This window comes from Colias eurytheme, chromosome 14, assembly GCF_061535395.1.
Source record: "Colias eurytheme isolate Ceu_HAF_F1 chromosome 14, ilColEury1 Martin Lab GWU primary, whole genome shotgun sequence".
In the NCBI taxonomy this organism is placed as follows: Eukaryota; Metazoa; Arthropoda; class Insecta; order Lepidoptera; family Pieridae; genus Colias; species Colias eurytheme.
Genome location: NC_142993.1, coordinates 434,457 through 457,092, shown reverse-complemented (window position 1 = coordinate 457,092; position 22,636 = coordinate 434,457). Strand labels below are relative to the sequence as shown.

Below are 22,636 nucleotides of genomic sequence, written 5' to 3'. Positions count from 1 at the left end.
ATCGGTCTAGTTATTATCTGCCTATGCGAACAATAAAGGGTTGTGCCGCGTGATTATGATGTCTCACTCACACGCTGCAACTATCTCGCTTCCACCTACTGGAGAGAGCGAGCAAGGTGATGGACGAAGCTGTATGGGGCGAAGGATGCCGCTTTGTATTTTTTAGTCTGCTTATGTGATTCGTCCGTAGTAGATGCGATTTCTGTGCTCCTCTGTGTATTGACAACGCGACTTGGCTTTCTTTTTGGACTGATTTTCTTCCGATTCTGTGACCGTGGCTCGAAACTGGACTTTGATTTTTGCTTGCGATTTGAATTTTCAAGATGAGTTCGTATACTAACGAAGAATATGCTGACATTTTGATGTGTTACGGGTTTTGTCAAGGTGTATCTGCACATGCTCGTGCGGAATACATGACCCGCTATCCTGACCGTCGTGCACCAGATGTTAGTGTCTTCGAAGGGACCTATCGTCGCCTTAGAGAAACTGGTTCGATTCTAAGACGACGAACAGACGTCGGTCGGCCATCTGTCCGGGATGAGGAAGACGAAGAGGAAAATGAAATTAAGCGATTTTTTCGAATGGATCCCATGACATCAACAAACATTGTTGCCCGAGAACTTGGTCTGTCTCAGTGGAAAGTATGGTTCACAATGAACACTTCAGGATATTACCCATATCACTACACGCCCGTGCACGTGATGGAAGAAGGAGATCCTTTAAGAAGACTAGATTTTTGTAGATTCATGTTGAATGCGGATCTGGAAAACCCCTCGTTTTTCAAAAAAAATTTATGGACAGATGAGTCCAAATTTGATCAAGACGGTATCACAAACTACCATAACGCTCACTATTGGGCTCCGAAAGCACGTGGCAATCCTAACAAGAAGATTCCAAAAAAATCACAAAGACGATTCAGTCTTAATGTGTGGATGGGGATAATTTCAAATAAATTAATTGGACCATACTTCCTTCCGGACAACCTAAATGGTGAAAATTATGAGACCTTTCTGCGCCAACATTTAAGCGACCTACTTGAAGACATACCCCTGACTTTGTTAAGAGACATGTGGTTCCAACATGATGGCTGCCCTGCACATTACAGAAGAAGTGTTAGAGAATGGTTAGACATCAACTATCCAAACAGATGGATCGGAAGAGGTGGGCCCATACCATGGCCGGCTAGAAGTCCAGACCTAACCCCAATGGACTTTTACGTATGGGGGCATATGAAGAGTCTGGTGTACAATGAGCCGAACCCGATTCCATCTGTTGATATTTTACGACAAAAAATTATCGATGCAGCCAATAAGATAAGGAACCAATTAACAACTGGGGTAGTCAAGAGTTCTCTGCGGAAAAGGTTTCGAATATGTGTTCGCAATAGAGGAAGACATGTTGAGCAGGAACTGTAAAGTTTTTAAGAAAAATAAATTATGACAAAATTTATTCTGATGTTGTACTTTACTAACACTGTCCCATGTTTATCCCCGATTTCTTGGAATCTTCGAATGCTACCTGAGGTTATCATACCTTTTTACATAGCTAAGAACATGCACATGTTTTTAAAAACATCTGCAGACACATTTTCATAGAGATTTTTTTCAATATCTTTGTTTAAAATGAGTTAACTTAATTACTTTAATGTTATTATTTTTAGTTTAAAAGCCATTTCTTTGAATTGTTTGCAGCGATATGGATTTTTATTGCTGAGAATTATTGTTTAACTCAACCTTTACATAAAAACTCAAAAAAACCGAGACCAAATAAGTAAAATAAAAAATTAAACGCTAAATGCGAAGATAAAGTGGCATTTTCAAGAAAAAAATTAAAATTGCAATAACTCTTCAACGGCTAACTTTTGGATATGGTATTATAAGATCAAATCAGTTTGTTTTGACCCCTACTACACGCTCTTAACAGGAATAGGTCGACTTAACCTGTAACCCTGTATATTCATGTTAATGTAATTATTAAAATTGTTTCATGTTCAGCAAATTATTATTGGGATGAATCATCAGACACTACGTATGTGTAATGCAGGAAGGTGTGTGTGTATGTTTCTACATCCATTGTGTGAATGTTTATTTTCTTACAAGAGCTCTCATATTTTGTTTATTCTTCGGCTCTATAATCCTAAATTAAGATAGACACAGGATTCATTGTAACAAAGGAAAATAAAACAATCTTTATAAACATCAATAAATTTTACTATAAAATAGAACATATATCTCATAAACAATTTACACAACCCTAAACCATAAAGACCAATGATAAATGTACAATGTGATGAATGGCAACACTCGCTCTACTTAAGCGGAGGCTCTGGCTTGATCAACTTGCAGCCAATCCCGTGGCTCTTTGAGTACTTGCATTAATTTATCTTCAGGCGAGTTCGGTTTTGGCTCGTGCATGTACTCCCATTTCTGAAAAAAATAATTTTAAATTATGTAAAGCATCAAATAAATTTAACCACTAGAATTTACAACACACAGAAACATTGTCACGTTTATAAGCTATGAATGAATTTAATACTCAAAGTCTTAGATCATTAAGTAACTTAATGTTAAGTTACTTAATGATCTAAGCTCAAAGTGGACTTCGATATATCATTGTTCGGCACTTTATTTATGTTGTATTTAACATCTTATTCTATTTGCTCCCCATTCTTTTCAATTCAAGAGAAAATATTAATTAATTATTAATGATTGTCAATTTCATTCAAGACATTATTAAGAAATACCAGTAATTGTTAAGTATTGAAATAAATTATTTATTTGCCTAATCTTAACTAAATAAAACATGAAAAACTTACAGCATTCAACGGCAACGACATCAATATAGACTCATATCGCGCTTCGGGCGTGAAGAGTCCAAACTTAGTTCCTCGATCGTAAATCAAGTTGAACTCTACGTATCGCCCTCTGCGTAATAATTGCCATTGTCTCTCGTGGTATCCGTATGCTTCGTCTTTACGCTTTTGTACTGTTGAATAAAGTTTATGTCTTATTATTATACATAGTTTGGATCTTATTTTAAATTGGTTAGTTAAAATATGTTACAGGACTCAAAATGTATCAAATTAATTAGCTGTCAGTAGGAATACACTTGAAAAACAAGCATTATTATAATTTTATAACAATCTCATTATTATTCTTAACAATATTATAGAAATAAATTTCTATATCTGCATAAAACAAGTCCTCTAAGATATAAAAATATTTGCATACATTAGCATTGCTAAGCATACATGCATTGGAATTTAATATACGATGATATCATAGTAGGCACTCGGCATGAATACTAATGCTATAATAATTTCTACTAAAATGGTAGATTTTTAGTACCCCTGTAAAAACGAGTACTAATATTTTTCTTATTCACATAAGCACAATGAAAAATATGTATGTACTATTTATGAATGAGCTATTAAATAAATAATCTACAGAATTACTGAACCGATTTTGATATTTTTTCCCTAAATTATTACTTACCAATGGGAATATAACTGGGTATAACGGCCTCTGCACAAGAGGTGACAAATGCAAAAGCGCTCTTCTGGTCTGGAGTGTCGACATCATCGAAAAAGATACCGCCGACGCCTCTACGCTCAGCGCGGTGTGTTATCGTGAAATAATCGTCGCACCACTTTTTGAATCTGTGGAGAATAATTTCATATAAATTGTTACCATAAACGAAAAAACAAATAGATGTCGAATTAAATTTTTTAAATAGATATTATTAATTTAGCGATCATATTATTATAAAAACATCCTTTTTTAGTTGATCTGTAATTTTTTATTTGACGAAAAATTTTGCAATTGATAGGCTCTCGTATTTTTTTAATAACGACAATAAAAAATACCTTGACAATAGTTATCGTGCTTGCGCTTATGGTCAAATTAACATATCAATAGAAAAAAAATGACTTTCTTAATTTTAATTTCAGCTAAAAATACAAAAATAAGATATCTCTTGACACTAAACAATCCTCGGGTTAAAAATTGTACAAATTAAAAAATCCGCACCTTCCATAGTAAGATTTGTCGTGCGAATCGCATGCGTGTTTCAGAGTGAGATGGAAATGTCTTGCGTCCTCTTCGTTCAAGTAGTACGGGGTCAAGTCAGTGCCGCCTCCGAACCACCACTGTACACCTGTTTAATTGTTTTTATCAATACTATGCTGATTTTATTTATTAACACAGGCTCCACTTGTGTCAAATTACTCCTGATTTTTTAATACATATACGGCCTTACTTATAAAAAGTTAAACAATGGATAAATTTCTACCATTTTCTACTATAGCTTTGTCCTGCTCTTGCTCACATGAAACGTCAATCATAAAAACAAGACAGGTTATTGCAATAACTAATCCATTGCTTAGCGAATGGGTAACATTTTATAAGTAAGACCGATACAATATAATTTATATAATAATATCACGTTTTTTAGCTTTAAATACGAAATGTGACCAATGTACAGATAATTATATAATACTAGCGGTCCGCCCCGGCTTCGCCCGTGGTACATATTTCGCAATAAAAGGTAGCCTATGTTTTTTCTCAGGGTCTAAAGATTATCTGTGCCAAATTTCATCAAAATCGGTCCAGTAGTTTATGCGTGAAAACCATACATACATACATACATACACACAAACCTTTCCTCTTTATAATATTAGTATAGATTGATAAGTTTAATTTTTTAACATTCATTTTAAGTTAAAAGACCTCAAAATTCACAATTTAAATATTTATGTAGGTACATTTTATCATGTCAATACAATCATATATCAAGTGTATCTTACCATTATTATCCTGCACTTCAAAATATCTATAGTTGAAGTGTATAGTGGGTACCATTGGGTTTCTCGGGTGAATGACAGCGCTCACACCAGCTGCGAAGAAGGGCAACTCTTTGCCTTCAAAGTTTTTGCCTCTGGAAAAAAGTTATTTTCACCAAAAGTTATATAACTACTTATTTGATTTTGTGTACATGCAAACAAAAAAATTATTTACGAAACGTTTATAGCGAACACGGTCACAGGGAACACGGTCACCTATTTCGCTAAATTTAGTATTAAAATAACAAATGAAAATCACATTTAAAGTCTTCAATTTCAAACATATTTATAATATTAACTATACCTTGTTCTCATTTGCTGCACAGCTGCAGGGGGCAGTTTCCCGGACACCACAGATATATTCACCCCGGCTTTCTCGAACACTCGACCATCTTGCAGTACGCAAGTAATACCACCCCCGCCCTCTTTACGAATCCATCTGTCTACGCGGAATTTTGCATCCTGAAGAAATTATAAAAAAAAAAACATTTATTGAAGTGAAATTTCTTTAGGCGCGTTGACAAGCACTTTTGAATCGTCATAAAATAGTTTTACCATTTACCACCGATTCGGGAAGCAGTTTCTACGGAGAAGAGCTGGCAAGAAATTCCGAATATAAAAATAATAAAAAAAATGTGTGCGTGTACTAGTGTACACACGTAAGAAGTGAAACTTCTTTATGACCTTATTTTTAAAAAAATAACTTACTTTAAGGAAATTTACAGAAATACGTCGAATCACGCGTGAGGGATAAGAAAAAGATGGCGCGTAACGGATAAATGTCACGCGTAACGAAAAAATGTTACACTAAATTTTTTTCCAACCCCGATAAAGAAGTTTCATTTCAAAAATATTATAGTGCATTTACATACTCGTATTCGCCTTGATTCTGGACGAAACGTTCGTATAAAAGTGTAGTCGCGAACCATTATTCATACTTTCGTCTTCCCTTTGTTTACGTCCGAAAAACCGCTAACACACTAATACGATTATGCGAATCGCAAGGCCAATAGCGAATGCACCGTTTACAAAGTTTCGATATTACGCTGCTCGCTATTCGCGTGACTGTGTAAATACACAATGAGAAGGGAAATTATAGAAATAGAACTACAGAGGGGGGAAAAAACCACATTTGGCATGCTTGCTAGTGAAGAATCATTTATCTGACTGTTAAAGTAAATATGCAACAAGGTAAGAAGAATTTTTACCTAAAAATGGCTTTTTTAATTTTAAATTGAGTTCAAATGTTAAAAACAGTACTTTTTGTGTAAACAAAAATGAAAATCCATTGTCTGTTCAAGTTATTTACATCCGTTATTTACATCAAGTTATTTACATCCGTTCAAGTAATTTAATCACGAGTAACAATAAAAACATAAGTGCCTTAAATTAATATTTCATACCGGGTATGGTACAAACATATCACTGTCATAGTCTAAATCTTCATCTCTTTTCTCATCTTGCCAAGCCTACAATAAAAAAAATTGTTATACTTCTTTATTTTTTTAAAGTTAATCTTTATATCAATTTTAAAAATTATGCATCCTATCCTGTCTCAAAACTCAAACATTTATTTATTCAATTTAACTTTTTCTACAAGCACTTTTGAATCATCATAGTTTTACCATTTACACCAATCTAATCATATTAATGACATACTTTAATATTATCTATGAATGTAATTAATGTTTATCGTCTCTTCAAGTTTATAAAAGCATATCAAACTATCACTAACTATAATAAAACTTACTTCATCTTCCTCTTTTTCCAGCGCTCTACAGAATTCTGCTTGTATCCTCATTATTAACAATTCCATCTGTGTTTTCATATCATTCTGATTCTTCTCTAAATGGCTGATGGGCGTTACGGGCTCCGCCATGTAATTCTTTAGCTGCATTACTTCCTTCATTTCTGCTTTGTTGTTCTTACTTTGTTTATAAGCTATGTAACCAGCGCCTATCACAGCCGCACAGTACGTCCTTTGTTATCAAAAACATTCAAACAATGATTATATACACATGTATTTCAATTGTTTCAGAAAAATATCAATAATTGCTTGAACCTCATTTTAATATGTAATTAGTAATTACTTTATGCACGCTACAATCTATCATCGAAGGTTATTTAATGTGTCGATAATTTTTTAAACGTTACATATATTTTTGTATTATTTTTTTGCTGAGTAAGTGTCAATAGTTTATCTGATAAGAAATCGACAAGAAATATGTCCTAAAAACAAAATTCTAAGCTCTGATAAGCTACTTTTTAGTCATAACTATGGCTTGATATATTAGAAAAAACAAAAATTCCATTTAAATTCCTATTACGGATGTTAAAGTTGGAATGTTATTCTAATAGGAAAACAACAACAAACAACTTACTTTATGTGCCGATCCCTAATTTTCTTGTAGCTCCCAACATATGAGAGTGTTTTAAAGCTCCTTACTGCTATTTTGTACGACATTTTTGTACAATTTTACGAATATATACCGGTATTTTGTGAGTTTACGTGATTTGTGACATGAACACCTTTCTATCGCGATGCTGAATGACGTTTGGCAATTGGCACTTGGCACTTTGGCAGTAAGTTGACAGAAACATTGTCACGTCACTACATCAGCTTGTTTGCATAACATGCGCCACCTGTCGCCAAACGCTCGAAGCATATCTATCAGCTGTGAGTTTGTCCGCAAGGCGTATGGTGGAACTTGTATGCGCAATATGCGTTCATCTCTTTCCGTAGCACGTGCGCTGGGATCGATCGACCGAGTCGGCCTCTTTCGAGTTTCGAGTCAGTACGCGATAGCTTGTGTGACGGCGAGTGTCAGTTGAGTTTGTTGTGCGCGTGTGTAGTCGCTCCTAGCTATCGATCCGTAGCCAGACCGCATTGCTGTACATTCCGGAGGCGGTGCCTCGCCTAGTTTTCGTCGATCTCCGACGTGACGGACGCGTGTCGGCGTCGGCGGCGGCCCGGACTGCCCTGCGCAGTAACAGCGCGGGAGAGACGGCCCTCTCTTCTGCCAAAACCGAATCGCTGTCCGCGGCGGACGGCTGTGATGTAGCCGGGGCCGGTGAACGTGCGGCCTTCGGACAAAGGAACCGCGACTCTACATTCGCGATGAAGAAGTTCACTTTCAAGGGGGTGTTGGACGGGTTCCGCAGCTCGGTGCAGGCTGCTCCGCGCGGGACGGAACAAGAAATACAGGAGACGCTGCGCTCGGAGCACTTCCAAGTTAAAAAGGTAAGTCGCTCCTCGGCCCAGCACTGCGAGGATGGAGCGTGAGTCGGAGTTGGCTGCGTATTTAAAGTCCTTCGCATGCCGCATTGACAGAACGCATCGCGTGTACGGTGTTGTGTAAACTTTACGGTCCGTTGACACGACATCTCCACGCACCAAAACATTTATACTGCGCTGTGCTGATTCTATCCAAGAATAACGTTTCGTAAGCGAAAGCAATGCAATTACGAGTTCGCGACTCCGTTACGCTTACGTCAGCGTCCTTGGCCGTGTCATCTGTTAGCGCAATAAACATAATCTTCTTAACTTCCACTTTAATTCCTAATAGACTTACGTTTAAGGTCGTCCGTCAGTTGTCAATAATCGGGCCTTGTTGCCTGCAGAATTACGCTGATATTGGACTGATAAGAGATAAGATAAATGCACTCAATAATACGCGAACCGCGGCGTGGCTTTCAATTAGTTTTTTTATGTATTTATACACAAAGTTGTCTAATATAACTGTGGATATGTGTGTCTACTGCCTAATGTAAATATTATTTGCTCATTGACAGCAGCTCGAAAAGTTAGTAATATTATTAAGTTTGTTCAGGTTGGTTTCGATTCTTATCAAATAGGTTTATTAAAGTACAAATGACGATAAATGGTTGAATTAGAAATAAACTGGGCACTTACTTGACATTTTCATCATTAAGTGGTGAAATGCTGTTTTTTTCTTCATTAGAAAAAACGTTTTCGGAACAACTTACCTACATAAGTTAATATTTAAAAATTAAAATATTAACTGTCAAATGGTACGATTGACGGGAAATTAAAATTCCGTCAGTTCTTGTCACCGGTAACCACTACACATGAATAAAAAAAAATTGACAGCTCTTTCTAAATTTAAACATCTAAATTGTTCCGATTTCACAAGAACTGTCATTTGTTGATATCACGGGGTACGAGACAACTTTGATTACCTACCAGCAATAAAGCATTGAGACCCCCTGAGATAAGTAATTACACCAGCTTAGTATTCCATTAAGCGAAATGGGTCAAGGATCACAATTTTACTGTCCCGTATGGATGAAGAACTTTTAATGGCTTCATGCTAACTTTTACCGTCTCTATCTTTTTCTATGATGTTTTGTTTGTTTAGTTAGTACCTACCTACTTAGATTTTGTTTCGTTTCGAAAAAAAAAAGATTTGGTAATTTAATTAAAGCTTTGATGGCACTTGATTTTTTACTGGTAACATTGCGCACTCTTATAACAAATTTTTATATGTAACATAGATACCTATGTAGAGTGCAAAATATCGTTGGATAGTTTAGATTCTATTATATCTTTGGTTAGTTATAAGTTATAACTTATAACCAGCTGAAAATAACGGAAGCCCAAAAATTAATAAGTCCAAATTAACATCTCAAAATAGATTAAAGCACTCGAGACGAATTTTGAAATTTAATTACACTTTCAACAAATACGTCCGCTACTGAGTTTCAGGAAAATTTGTGTGAAAATCTTTCACTGTAACTTATTACGGCTTTTCGGAAACTTTTTAGCTTTCCCGTCGGCGAAGTATATTGACGGCCTTTTTTCTTATAAAGATTTCTTATTAACTTTTTTTCACGGCAAATTTAATTTCCCGTCTCTTACACTGTTTTCCGACTTCATTTTGGGTTTAATTGATCGGAAATAATTTTGATTTGCGATGAGAAAGTATACTTAATGAAATTTATTAAATGTTGACTATATTATTATGAGATTTCATTCTTATGATGAATAAAATATTTATTAATTCCCATGACTTAATGGTCTACCGAAAGTGCACGACATTTTTTAATTTAAGCCGTCAGTAATTTCTCACAACAAAATGTTTAATAAACGTCGCTATGTATGAAAATCGATAGATAAGGAGTCAAATTCGTGCCTAGTCGTAGTTAGATAAAAATAATAACAATGGCCTCCTCTCATGTATTTGTTCGTACAAAAAACGCAACAATACAAACTTAATTTTAATATAAAATTAAAATAATTTAAGTTTAAGTTTTACCTGTTCCGATGCGATTTGAATGAATCGGTGTCGATTTCATCTCTTGAAATTTTGAAATTACATTTTCACGCCAAAATTTATCGTAATCAATTCAAGCAATAACAAATTAAACGAATTGTTAAAGTAACAGCAGACACACAGGTTACTGTAATTTTAATATATTATTTTTTTTTTTCATAACAGATAAGTTAAATTGAGAATAGACAATCGCTCCACAGACTAAAAAGTCTTAATGAATTTTCTTTAAAAATAACAGAGTATTATTTTTATAATTATTTGAAGTTTTAGAAAGATCTAATATGCGTGGTTAAATTTAGGTAAGTTATAAGATTCTTATTTGAATCCTGACGAACCACATTTTTTTATGTAAAATATCTAGAATGCGCTATAAATGACAATAAACTTGTTAGAAATAGATCGCACCAACATGGAACTCGATTTAATATGATTTCTAATAGAATAATTTATCAAATATAGAAATAATTATAAACGGTTTGTAATAGGTAAAATATGAAGCACACAGACGGTTAGGTACATACATTTACTTACTGTCTTCTAGGAGTCTTAATACATTTTCTCATTAAATACTAATTAACGTTGATAAAAACGATCCACGAGTGCTTAAATGTACATAAATCGTGAAATACATATTTTTGAATTAGTTTAACTTGCTTCACAGAGTTTTTTAATTCTTCTAATAATGTATGTATAAAGTTACTGGAACATGTAACAGTTTTATTATTTTATATTTTCAAAATCTATAACCAAACGAATTGCTTCCGAAATAATTTATATTAAAATAGTTGTGCACGCGTTTCTTTGATTCTTTTAAATAATGATTTTGTGAACATATTTCTATTGGCTTACCATCTACGGAACTTGGTGACTATGGATTTGTGACAATACAAATTTCATCAAATTCCTTTCAGAGGATGGAAAACCAGGTACTGAAATAGCCAAACATTTAAATATGACTTGTGGCTTGAAAAGCGTCGAAAATGGCGATAATCCACAAGTTTGTCTATTTAATATTTATGCTAATAACATCCCCAGGGGATCTCGTCGCTGGAGCGGTAAATTTCACCAGACAATATCACTTTCATGTCATTATTCCGGGCGTCGTTTGACATTGCGGCTTATACCAATCCAATTAACGGAATTTTTGCCTGGCTCGATCTTTATCGGGCTGGCTTTGAAGACATTCGGTGCCTTTGAAGTGGTTCGTCAAAGAAACACTTGGATAATTTGTGTGGCTGTTGGTGTGCAAAGTTTTTATAGGTAGAGTTTCAAGAATAAGGGCACAGCTAAGGGTTCGTGTGGGGGCGTATTGGGTATCTTCTTTGGAAACGCGATAACGTTCTTAATGTAACAGTGTTAGAAGTTTGTGTATTTTCAGGATTTGAAGTGAAACTTCTTTATCGGGGTTGGAAAAAAATTTAGTGTAACATTTTTTCGTTACGCGTGACATTTTTTGAAAATTACAAAAATACAAATTATTTTTTGAAAAATAAGGTCATAAAGAAGTTTCACTTCTTACGTGTGTACACTACTACACGCACACATTTTTTTGTAAGTGTTACTTTTTATACATATAGGTAACTTTATCAGAAGTCCAGATTAGAAGAACATAGGAGTATTGATTATTCTGTATCTTAATTTATAACGAGATGTTTTTAATAAGATTTACTATCGTTAAAAGCATATTGTGCGCTGTGACTTCATGTTCAAAATAATTTATTCGAACTCAGAAGGACCACAAAATATTAAAAGTATTATATGAAACCATAGTGTTCAGATTCTCGTCTTCGCGACGCCAAATTGCGATGGTGAAGGATTTTAAAGGTAGTAAGTATGTGAAGGCTAACTGAGAAATAGCTTTTGGATTACACGTTATTTCATTCGAGTTTAAAAAAAGAATAGAAACAAATCGTGTCTATATTGAATTATAAAAAAATCCTCTTATGATTAAGAATTAAGATATTACAAAGTATCCATCTTTTCTAAAATTCGATATTTTATGTAAGTCCGTTTGTCTTTAGTACTTACATATTATATTATTGTAGAGATACCTACTGCAGTGTTTGTACGTATATTCATTTTGTATTTTGCTCCAGTGTTATTGCAAAAGTTTGTTATTATTTTTCACAAGTTCTGCAATATTTTACAGCTTCGGTTTTATTACTTTGATACAGGTTGCTTGGAATTTGAAAAGAAATAAATTGAATATTATTTGTTGAACTTGAATAAAGAAATATTACAAGAATATTACATATTCTTTGATGTATGAAAATTAAATTAAATTTTAATATTTTTTTTTATAGGTATCCCAGTAAAGTCAGGATTCAAAAATTCTGTTTGTTTTATTGATAATCCTCTTTTATAGGTACAACATACGTTGTCCAGACATACACATATACATTTTGACGATTCATTATTATTTATACAGTGTACCTAGCAGCTAATTACATAGTTCTTATGATTTTCTTAAAGTCATTTTAAGGATGCCAGAAATAAATATGATAAGGTTACATATGAAAATTTGAGCAAAGGACTTAATAACCATTTGCATTCGATGAAAACACATGAATAATAATTGAAATTGTCAGTGATAATTGACCGGTGGTCTCGAAGACCAACCGTTGTATCAGGATGTCTATTATTACACTTGTTCTTTATAAAGGTAAGTAAGAAAGAAAGAAAGAAAGAAAGAAAAGACATTTATTTCTAGATAAAGGTACACACACAAGAAGAAAACACAAAATAGAAGAAAAAAGAAAGTACGATAGGTACATTTACAAACATTATACATTATACATACATTATATACATTTACAAATTAGACATAAATTAGACGCCATGTTTGTTGAGAATCTGGTACTGTGTGTGCACTGCATATCCAGAAAAGGGTCTTGACTCAGCTTTCTGCCATAATCGCAGCAAGCTGCGACTACAGCGCTGGTATTCTGTCAAGACCGAATGGAGGGTGTGCTTTCGACTTTCCACTGATTTGCTACAGAAAAATAATATAAATAATAAATAGATAACTAATACAAATAATAGATATTAATAAATAAATAAATATGAATATGAATTTAAATGATAAGAGATGCGGTGTTGATTGGTTGATTGGTGCTTTAAATACTATGCAGTAACTACTGTTCTGCCAGAAGTAGATGCTTTAACTTTTGTTTAAAAGTGATTTTGGATCGAAGTTGACGCAGAGGCGGCGGTATATTATTCCAGCATTTTGTGGCACAGTATTTAAAGCAACCACGAAAAGCCATGCTATGATGCTTCGGTACTGAGAGTACATCAACATTAGATCTTAAAGGATTCCGGCTTGTGTCCTTACGCCAGACAAGCTTCTCAAATAGATACAATGGGCGTTTAGTTTTCACAAGATCAAACAGGAAGCATGCCATGAAGAGCTTGTGTCTATTCCTCATGTTAAGCATCTTTGAAGAGTTAAGAAAAGGTGTTATGTGGGACCTGGCAGGAATATTAAAGCAGAATCTGGCACAGGCGTTCTGAACTCTTTGCAAAAGCCTCCGTGACCGTTCCAGTAGACAAGACCCGAATACGTTAATGCAGTAATTGAGTCTAGAAAGGACAAGGGACTCGCACAACACAATTCGGAGATCCGTATTAATAAAGGGACGCAACTTATACATTACTTTTAAGTTTTAGACGATAGAAGCACCCTTTAACAATAAGTAAAACCCCACTAATAAGTATTTCTTAGAGATAACAAACATCAAAGTTTGTAAGATTGAATGTTTGGATGTTTGATACTTAAAAAAAAATATAGAAAAATGCTGACGAGATCTGTATGAAATTTTGGCACAAATGTAGACAAGTCTGGAGTCACACAGGCTTCTTCTATAATGACAAGTTTCTTGTATCGAGCTTGAACATAATATTATATTGTCTTGTTTTACATTTTAAATTGTGTTAACATCTTTAGCAGCATCACTGTTCTCAGATATTTCCTATTCATAATAAAAAAAATGAAACTAAATTCATAATAGCAGCATCACTGTTCTCTGACAATTTCCTTTTTTTAATCGAAAGCAGGAAACTAAGTTCTGACAAATATGAAATTGAAGCTTATAATATGAATTCAGAGTATTTATTACAATTCTTAATGAAACACTTGGTTAAATTTAAATATTGGAGAGGTTTGGAATTAGAGTCGGGTTGAACGGGTAAATGTAATTTCCTGAAACCCTTTTGCTGAATAATGACTTTTATAAATAAAACATACAATCCACGTTTGAATACTTGGCATTTTGATATCTTTTTAATGTCATAATTACACTTTTTTTTTTGTAATATATTGACGTAATTGATGTGGTAATGGTACTAATAATCTAATTGACTTGAGACAATTAAATGAATACTGTCGTGAACTACATGCTTCATTATTTATGTATTTCTAAAAAAATTTGGTACATATTCACAAAATAGTAAGGAAAAGAAATAAAAATTATATTCGAATTTTAAGAATTTAATCATATTATCTTAACGCTATGATTCAACATCGACTATGACTCATTATCAATAAATAATTCAATAACATCTTGTCGTATATCTCGTATTTTATCCTGTTTATGGATGTAGTAACTTTAACGTGTAATATGACCTACCTACATTTTTTACCTTGAATCATTTTAAACTAGACTTATAAACTAGATAATCAGAGATGACTACTCATGTAAACTATGATACCTAGTTTTATAAGAAAACTAGAATTCGTTTGTGTATTGCTATTTACATTACACGTATGACGTACCTAGTACCTATTCCAAAGTACCTTAATTATTATTCTATATTATTGCTAAAGCAGTAAATGTTAATTTCACCGTAATTTCTTTACGGTTATCGTAAATTTTAATTTATCTTATATATAAAATTCTCGTGTCACAATGTTAGTCTGCATACTCCTCCGAAACGGGTGGACCGATTCTCATGAAATTTTCTGTGCATATCGGGTAAGTCTGAGAATCGGCCAACATCTATTTTTCATATGTACCACGGGCGAAGCCGGGGCGGACCGCTAGTTATTTATATAGTTATTTAGTAAACTCGTTCTAAAACCAAAAACATTATTTCAGCCAAAATGTCACGAAATAACATCATTTTAACACAGTCGTACCAGTGTATTTAATTAAATATAAAATAATACATATGTAATATATACAGTCATACAGATTACATATCTATACTATAATACATATTATAAAGCTGAAGAGTTTGTTTGTTTAAACGTGTTTATCTCAGGAACTACTGGTCCGATCTGAAAAAATCATTTCGGTGTTAGATAGCCTATTTAACGAGGAAGGCTATATATCATCACTCTAAGATCAACAGGAGGAAACCGCAGGGCACACCTAGTTATAGCTATTTAGAATCGCGACTCCAAAAAATTATATTACATTTTAACGTAAGTAGTTGTCTTGTAACATCGTAATACAATAACTTATTTAATATAAAACATCCAAGTTCAGTGACCCACTTATCATGATGGCGGTTTTTAATTACAATCCCACGTAACAACTCGAGGTCATGGCCGTTTACAATTAAATAATATCATTGTAATGCCCTGTCTGAGATCACAATAAACGTTATTTAATATCTGTCTGTCCTTTAACCCTTTTAGTGTAAATTAAAATCTAGATAATTATATGTTTATTAATATTAAGTAATGCTTATACTCTCTAATTTTAACTAACGGATTGTGTTAATTCATTCACTGGAAAGCTTAAAGATACATTATTCCTGAGCTAACTAGTATGTATTTAAACTTTATTTAAACGATAAAATTAGGGACACTTTGTACAGTTTAGTCAAGCGTTATAACAGTTAATATTTACATTATACAAAGTTTCATGCTTTACTTAGATAGGAGTTGGGATTACTTGTAAAATCAATCACAACCTAACCTTTGACATTAATAATTTCTGTATACGTTCAAGTAACGTATTAATTATAAGTTATATATCAAAACTTTGAAGGCTTACAAAACTATTATTGTTAGTAAATAAGGTAGCAATTGTGGTAGCAATGATGATGTAATGAAGTTGATGACGTCACAGCGTTACCTCCTGCCGCGTGGAGGTCAACAAACAATGCAAGATCGTAACTCCTTTTAAATGACAATGTATCAAGATCAGGGTTAAAATTGTTACTGATTTTAATTCAATAAATAAGCAGATTATCTTTTGGAATATAGAGCAAAATACGATACAAAACATGTAAGTGTTCGATTTCGTCAATTATTCATCGAGGAAATAAAACCTTTTCTCGAAAGCTTATTGTTTACAAACATCACAGTGAGAGAGAGAGAGAGAAAATCTAGACCATAGATGATTTAATGTAGAGACGATACATAATGTTTGTGAAGTAATTCCAATCAGCCGTTCCCGTGATGACCTCTCAAAGACATACTTTGTATTTTTTAATTTATCCATACATACATTAGTATTCATTTAACACAATCTGTATTTACAATATTAATCACTTTGTAGAAATAATATTCTCGCACGCATAAAATGGATACTACAATATTTAATCTTTAACCTGTAAATGAGTCATAGAACTGTAAACATTAAAGATAAGGACATGCAATCTCCACAATGTACATAATATTTAAGAGATGTCGCAAGATAAGTACCTGACCCCCAAATAGCAAATATTTACTGTTAGTCTCGATAATTAACCGTGTATTTACTTTTATGTAGTATGCGTTTTTTCGTTAGATAAAAGCATTGTTTTGGATAAGTGTATAAAATGATAGTAATTTTTTTCTTGCAAATTAATTTTTATAGGCTTATATTAACATTGCCACACGCCAAGTGTCAATCACCTCAAGTCATTGATAGTTAAACAATCTGTTTACTTTAATTTTCATATAGTAGGTAATTGTTATGATAACTGATGGATTATCTAAACAGAACATATCAATAAACTGTAAAAATAGCTTAAATTTTAAGAAAATAAGTATGTATTAGTTATTCACATGCTTGCGAGAACTTATAATGTGACCCACATGCATAGTTTATAAACGATGTCTATTATGAAATAATGATATTATTATCTTTCGTAAATATATGTCACATTCCATTTGTCAAGCTCCATGTATTCGTTCGCAATATAATTTAATTATTATAATATGATCAATAATTTAAATATAGGAAACACTTGTGCTTTCTAGATAAAGAAATGTTTCATTCTAAAGAGTCTCAATTTATTTACATGTCATACAGATTGAGATTGTTTTATTAACTAGCTGACCAATTAACTTCAACTCTCAAAATATACTTGTTCTACAATTTTCGCATCACATATTCGATGCTTTACTTCTATTTGTCGTAGCGTGATGAAAGAATTTATAAGCCTTACCTTCTTTTTAACTAATGACTACCTATCTACACTAATATTATAAAGAGGAAAACTTTGTTTGTTTGATTGTAATGAATAGGCTCATAAACTACTGGACCGATTTTAAAAATTCTTTCACCATTCGAAAGCTACATTATCCACGAGTAATATAGGATAGGTTTTATCCCGGAAATTCCACGGGAACGGGAACTATGCGAGTTTTTCTTTGAAACCGCGGGCGGAGCCGCCGGCGGAAAGCTAGTCTAAAAATAAATCTAATCTACAAGATCCTGAGATTAGCACATTCAACCCACCAACCAACCAAACAATTTTTTCAGCCTGTTGTAGGTCTATTAACTGTCTGTCTTTATAAACTTTCACTTGCTGTCTCGGGAAAAATAGCTCCCGAAATTTCCAATGAGGTTTAATAAACATTACAAAAGTGTTAAACAAAAGTTTATCACAAACTGCGATTAGCTCACATCCGCGCTGCAAGGCCGTTCATATTAGATATCATATACCAACCTTATTACATGCTGAACGTTATTTAATATTGCTCTATATTGACGTTCCTGAACATACGTAGTCTAAATATCGTTTAGAAGTAAAACAAGAACTGAATTGAAGACTGCAATATGCAAAAACGCGAAAACTTCAAAAAAGTCTGAATATTTTTTGAGTAAAACCATCTTGCCGCCAATTCATACATTGACTAGTTTTATTGTTTTTTAAAACGCGCTTGATTGATTTCGTAAAAATTGTATGTGACATCGAAACGGCATCAAATTAGGTCGATTACAGTTGCAGGTGCGTTTTCAAAAACCGAAATAGTGACGTATCAAATACCGATACGGTATGGCGGCGCGGCGGTACGCGGTCAGCTGTCAGCGCATCTGACGCTGCAATTTGTCAAGCGGTAGTAATTGTTGATGATGTTTTGATATCCACGACGGGATTATCGCGCTGTTCACTGTTTGTGTTTTTGTGGGTGACATTTGGAATGTTATAATTGTCATTGTTTAAAGTGTTCTGCAAAACTGAGTTGTATTGTACTTGTATAACTTTATTTGGTTTCATTAATAAATTCATTTATATGTCTCTTATTTTACGATATTAATTGATGTATGCAAATTTTAATCATGTTAACGTCTTACTGGTAACCTCACAATTCATACTACTACTACTAATATATCTCATAAATTTTTGTGAGGATGTGTACCTAGATGGATGTAAGTAGTGGTGAGTATCTCGATACTCACTAACGAAAATCAAAGCTACTTTCCTTATTTGAACTCTGTATTCGCAAAATCCAAATCGGGTGTTAAGGAAAAGAAGTTACTGATAAGAGCACATTCCCTAACATCTTTAATCTATCCTCACACATTCAGTTAACGTTTCCGCATAACATACCGTAACGAAACCGACACCGTTATCCGCAACGGCAACGATACGATTACATCCGTCTCCATCGGAATAATGTGATATACCCGTAACCCGTACCAAATCGAAAACCTTACGAGCGATTTAATTTGCGCTCAATGCTTTTGCGTGGAACGAATCGTGCAAGCGAGATAAATGTATGTATGTTCTGTTCGCTCGCACTTCTGTTTTCGTAAGTGGAATTCGTTATAATGGAGGAGAAATTTTAAATTTAGAAATATTAATGAATGCTTTTTTTGAATTCGGAAGTTTATTCTTTTGTTTTATTATATTTTATTTTGTTTTCGTTAGAATGTAATATTTAAGTAAGTAATGTAATATTGTAAATGTAATATTTTACTGAAGTAATTTGGCTTAAACGAATTAATATAGGTAAGTAGCCTACTTATTACATAATATAAGTTAATGTAATTTTACATGGTAAATATATGTATTCTCCATGGACTATACAAATTTGCTTGAATTGATTTATTTCAGTCGGGAAAACTGTGAAAATGTAATAAAAATTGCTTCATCATTTATTTGCGAACCAGTTTTCATTTTGAATAAATCGACCTTATCACTGCTACGAGTCTGGACCGTACGTGTACGTGCCCTTCACAGATTAAACTACGCGGTCACCCATCACTAAACTGACCGCGACGAAACATCCTTGACCTTCGAAAGTACCATTGAGGGAATAAACCAATTTGTGCTAATCATGCAGGTCTATAAATGTAAGGGAAGCAACTAATAATGGATCTTTTTGTTTCCATTCATTAAACGTTGCGGTTTGTGTTTAATCGATTAGTGGTTAATTGAGTTGGTGTCACGTTAGTATTTGATTAATCAGATTCAGATCAGCTGTAACTGGAAGCTGTATAGTTGGAGTATCGATATTATCTAACCACAGCATCAGACTCAATATTAGCCGCTGTTAGCTGTATAGTTGGAGCATAAAATATTATCTAGTCGTACCACATGGGCAAATAAATAGTACAGAGACAAAGCTTCTTAAGAACGTGCATAATTCTTACCTAATTTGGTAGGGCTGCCACAAATAAAATAAACGGGGATTTACCTAACGAATAGTAAAGACATTATTTTTCATAATCATATGAATGTCCACGGTATTCCACGAAATAGTAATTCCGTCCGATTCATATACAGATTTAAAAAAATATGGGATGGTATTAAAAATTACAAATCAAAATAAACATGTATAACATTTTGTAACTGAATAACAGTTACTTATTATTTGAAACTATTTTTCCTTTCGTTTTACGATTTTCACAATAATTATGTATTGAATAATATATTAAAGTATACATTTTATGTGGTAATTAAAATAAACATGACCATATGTTTATTTCACAAACAGAATATTATAGAAGCATGTGCGTAGTTATTGTTTTATTATTTGAAATTATCGGACTCAAACTCAAATATTTACACATCCAACTGGACATTGTAGTACCTATAGGTACAGTCTAATGTATAGGTACCTACTACATTACTACATTACATCCGTGAATAAATTCATTTGTTAAGTATAGTTATGATACTTAAAAACTGAATGTATATCTGAAATTTATCGTATTGTAAGTGTCTTGTATTCAGATGCAACAGGCGTTTTTGAGTAACAAACATTCAAACTCAAAAACTTCGGTCTCTATAATATCCATCCATGCTACACCCCACGGGATACCATCGAATAGCTTTCAAGTTTAAAACATTCTGTACATTAAAGATATTTAAGATTCTATTAGAGCTGTTTCAATATTCCGACCTTCACCGACGAACTTGCTGCATCTTCTTATATATAAAAATGAATCGCAAAATGTGTTGGTAAGCGCATAACCCGAGAACGGCTGAACCGATTTCGATAATTCTTTTTTTATTATATTCCTTGAAGTACGATGATGGTTTTTATGTAGAGAAAACGTAAATATGTACCACGGGCGAAGCCGGGGCGGACCGCTAGTTTTTAATAATATTAATAGCTACCGTTCGTGGCACATTACGTAAGTGAGCTTAGAGTTTTTATTGTGAGCCATCTTGGATGATTTTATCTTAAAATATGAATTTATCTTCACTCTGAATAGGCTAAACCGTCTTGGAGCGTAGTTTTATGATAAAATCTTCATAGAATGTTAATACCTTTGGCGACGCTCCGTCAAGTTTGCTGAAAGGGTCCGTAATTCAGTGACTGCTTCTTAATGAATGCAGGAATGTTTATGTGGTGTAAATAGTGCTTTACTTGGTGGAAAACACTAGTTTAGATCTTAACGTGTATTTAATATGGTTTATTTTTGGTCTGCGACTGTATTATGTCGACATTTGTTTAGGTGAAGCCGTGAAGGTGATTGTACTCTTAAGGTATTAATGAATATAATACTAGGTATGTAGCAAATTTTAATATAATTATGCTGTGAAATTATTAACAAAATATACCATGTTTTCCATTTGAGGGCGAACTTGTTGGCCTCAGGCTTATATAAAGTACAAAACCGAAATATTGATGTCACGTAAATATGTAGTTATGTTGCTCGTTAAAAGATTGAAAGTATTGTCCTATTATTTTATATTGTACCTGTTTCTATTTAAAACATATTGGACGTAATAAAATAAATACTTGGACATAATAAAAACGGTCCGAAGACATTTATTACGAGAAATCTGGAGAAGTTCAATGGACTGAGGTTAAATGGGCGAATGAATCTAATTAAATTATCCCAGTCAAGCCGAAGTACTACTTCATGATCGGAATTTCGATACGCTTCAATGGAATAAGAAGATTCCTTAACGACCCTAAAAGTTACATGAGATCTTCAGTCATATTTGTTTTCTATCCATCCTATGACCTTACCTTTGACATCTTACTAATATTATAAATAAAAAGACGAAAGATTGTGAGGATGTGTGTGTGTGTGTGTGTGTGTGTGTTTGTTACTCTTTCACGCAAATACTACTGAACCGATTACAATGAAATTTAGCACATATATAGAGGTTAACTTGGATTAACACATAGGTTTTATCCCAGAAATCCCACGGGAATGGGAACGGGGACTATGCGGGGTTTTCTTTGAAAACGCGGGCGAAGCCGCGGGCAGAAAGCTAGTTTAATAATATAAGTATATTGGAAATCCTCATTTTTCTGATGTTGATTGAAAGATATTATTTTACAACTTTTTAACATGTTAAGTTAAAATGTTAAGATGTTAACGACGATGAGTAAAAATAAGGTGATTATGTGTATGAGCCAATTGATAATCCACAAATTAAAGAATCGGAAGTATCACAATAAGAGAATTCAAATGAAATAATAGTCAAAAGTGTAATTATTTGGCAATTATCCTTAATTGAGATGACGGACACTGATGAAAGTGCTATTAAATTTAAGAAAATTGAATTAAAATTCTTAATACTTACTCTATTATAACTTTGCTATCAAGTACTAGAAACATTTTCCCCTCTACTTGACTGTAAAGTCGCTTAAAATTAAAAACCGGCCAAGTGCGAGTCGGGCTCGCGCACAAAGGGTTCCGTAGCAGCAAATATAATAAATTACAGTTAAATCAACCTATCTCAAAAACTATAAGAGATACTTTGATCAAACCAAAAATCGTTGAAAGAGTTAATTAGCATGCATCACCTCTATTTTTTTTAGAATTTTATACCCCGTAGTTATAAAAATAGAGGGGGGGGGACATACTTTTTA

The 22,636-nt window shown here is 33.4% G+C and overlaps 2 protein-coding genes across 4 annotated transcripts in view; one reads left to right on the top strand and one right to left on the bottom strand.

Moving 5' to 3' along the window:
- Nucleotides 1–2,188: 2,188 nt before the first annotated feature.
- On the bottom strand, nt 2,189–7,425 carry Coprox (oxygen-dependent coproporphyrinogen-III oxidase). 2 transcript variants are annotated; one of them, XM_090109314.1, is made up of 9 exons: nt 7,222–7,425; nt 6,591–6,819; nt 6,244–6,309; nt 5,145–5,302; nt 4,805–4,935; nt 4,029–4,155; nt 3,495–3,658; nt 2,816–2,985; nt 2,189–2,426 (listed from the first exon to the last, which is right to left on the bottom strand). In XM_090109314.1, exons 1-9 carry the CDS (start codon nt 7,302–7,304, stop codon nt 2,313–2,315), a joined length of 1,242 nt encoding a protein of 413 aa, XP_089965440.1. In that variant the 5' UTR covers nt 7,305–7,425; the 3' UTR covers nt 2,189–2,312. The 2 variants fall into 2 exon arrangements, with proteins under 2 accessions (XP_089965440.1, XP_089965441.1); XM_090109315.1 differs by lacking the exon at nt 6,244–6,309 and having other exon boundaries at nt 7,222–7,420.
- Nucleotides 7,426–7,478: 53 nt separating this feature from the next.
- Nucleotides 7,479–22,636, top strand: part of Tomosyn (syntaxin-binding protein tomosyn) — a 227,810-nt gene continuing 212,652 nt past the window's right edge. Inside the window, exon 1 of one of the 2 annotated variants that reach the window (XM_090109312.1) lies at nt 7,479–8,081. In XM_090109312.1, coding sequence (XP_089965438.1) covers nt 7,959–8,081 — 123 coding nt within the window. In that variant the 5' untranslated portion in view covers nt 7,479–7,958. The remainder of the gene's footprint in view (nt 8,082–22,636) is intronic. The other variant, XM_090109313.1, reaches the window with a different exon arrangement.

Excerpts from the sequence above, each read along its gene's own strand:
- Coprox (XM_090109314.1), bottom strand. The coding sequence starts at position 7,304 with ATGTCGTACAAAATAGCAGTAAGGAGCTTTAAAACACTCTCATATGTT. Across the intron at positions 4,156-4,804 it reads TGAAGTGCAGGATAATAATG|GTGTACAGTGGTGGTTCGGA; the intron begins GTAAGATACACT and ends ACAATTAAACAG. Across the intron at positions 2,986-3,494 it reads ACCCAGTTATATTCCCATTG|TACAAAAGCGTAAAGACGAA; the intron begins GTAAGTAATAAT and ends TTTATTCAACAG.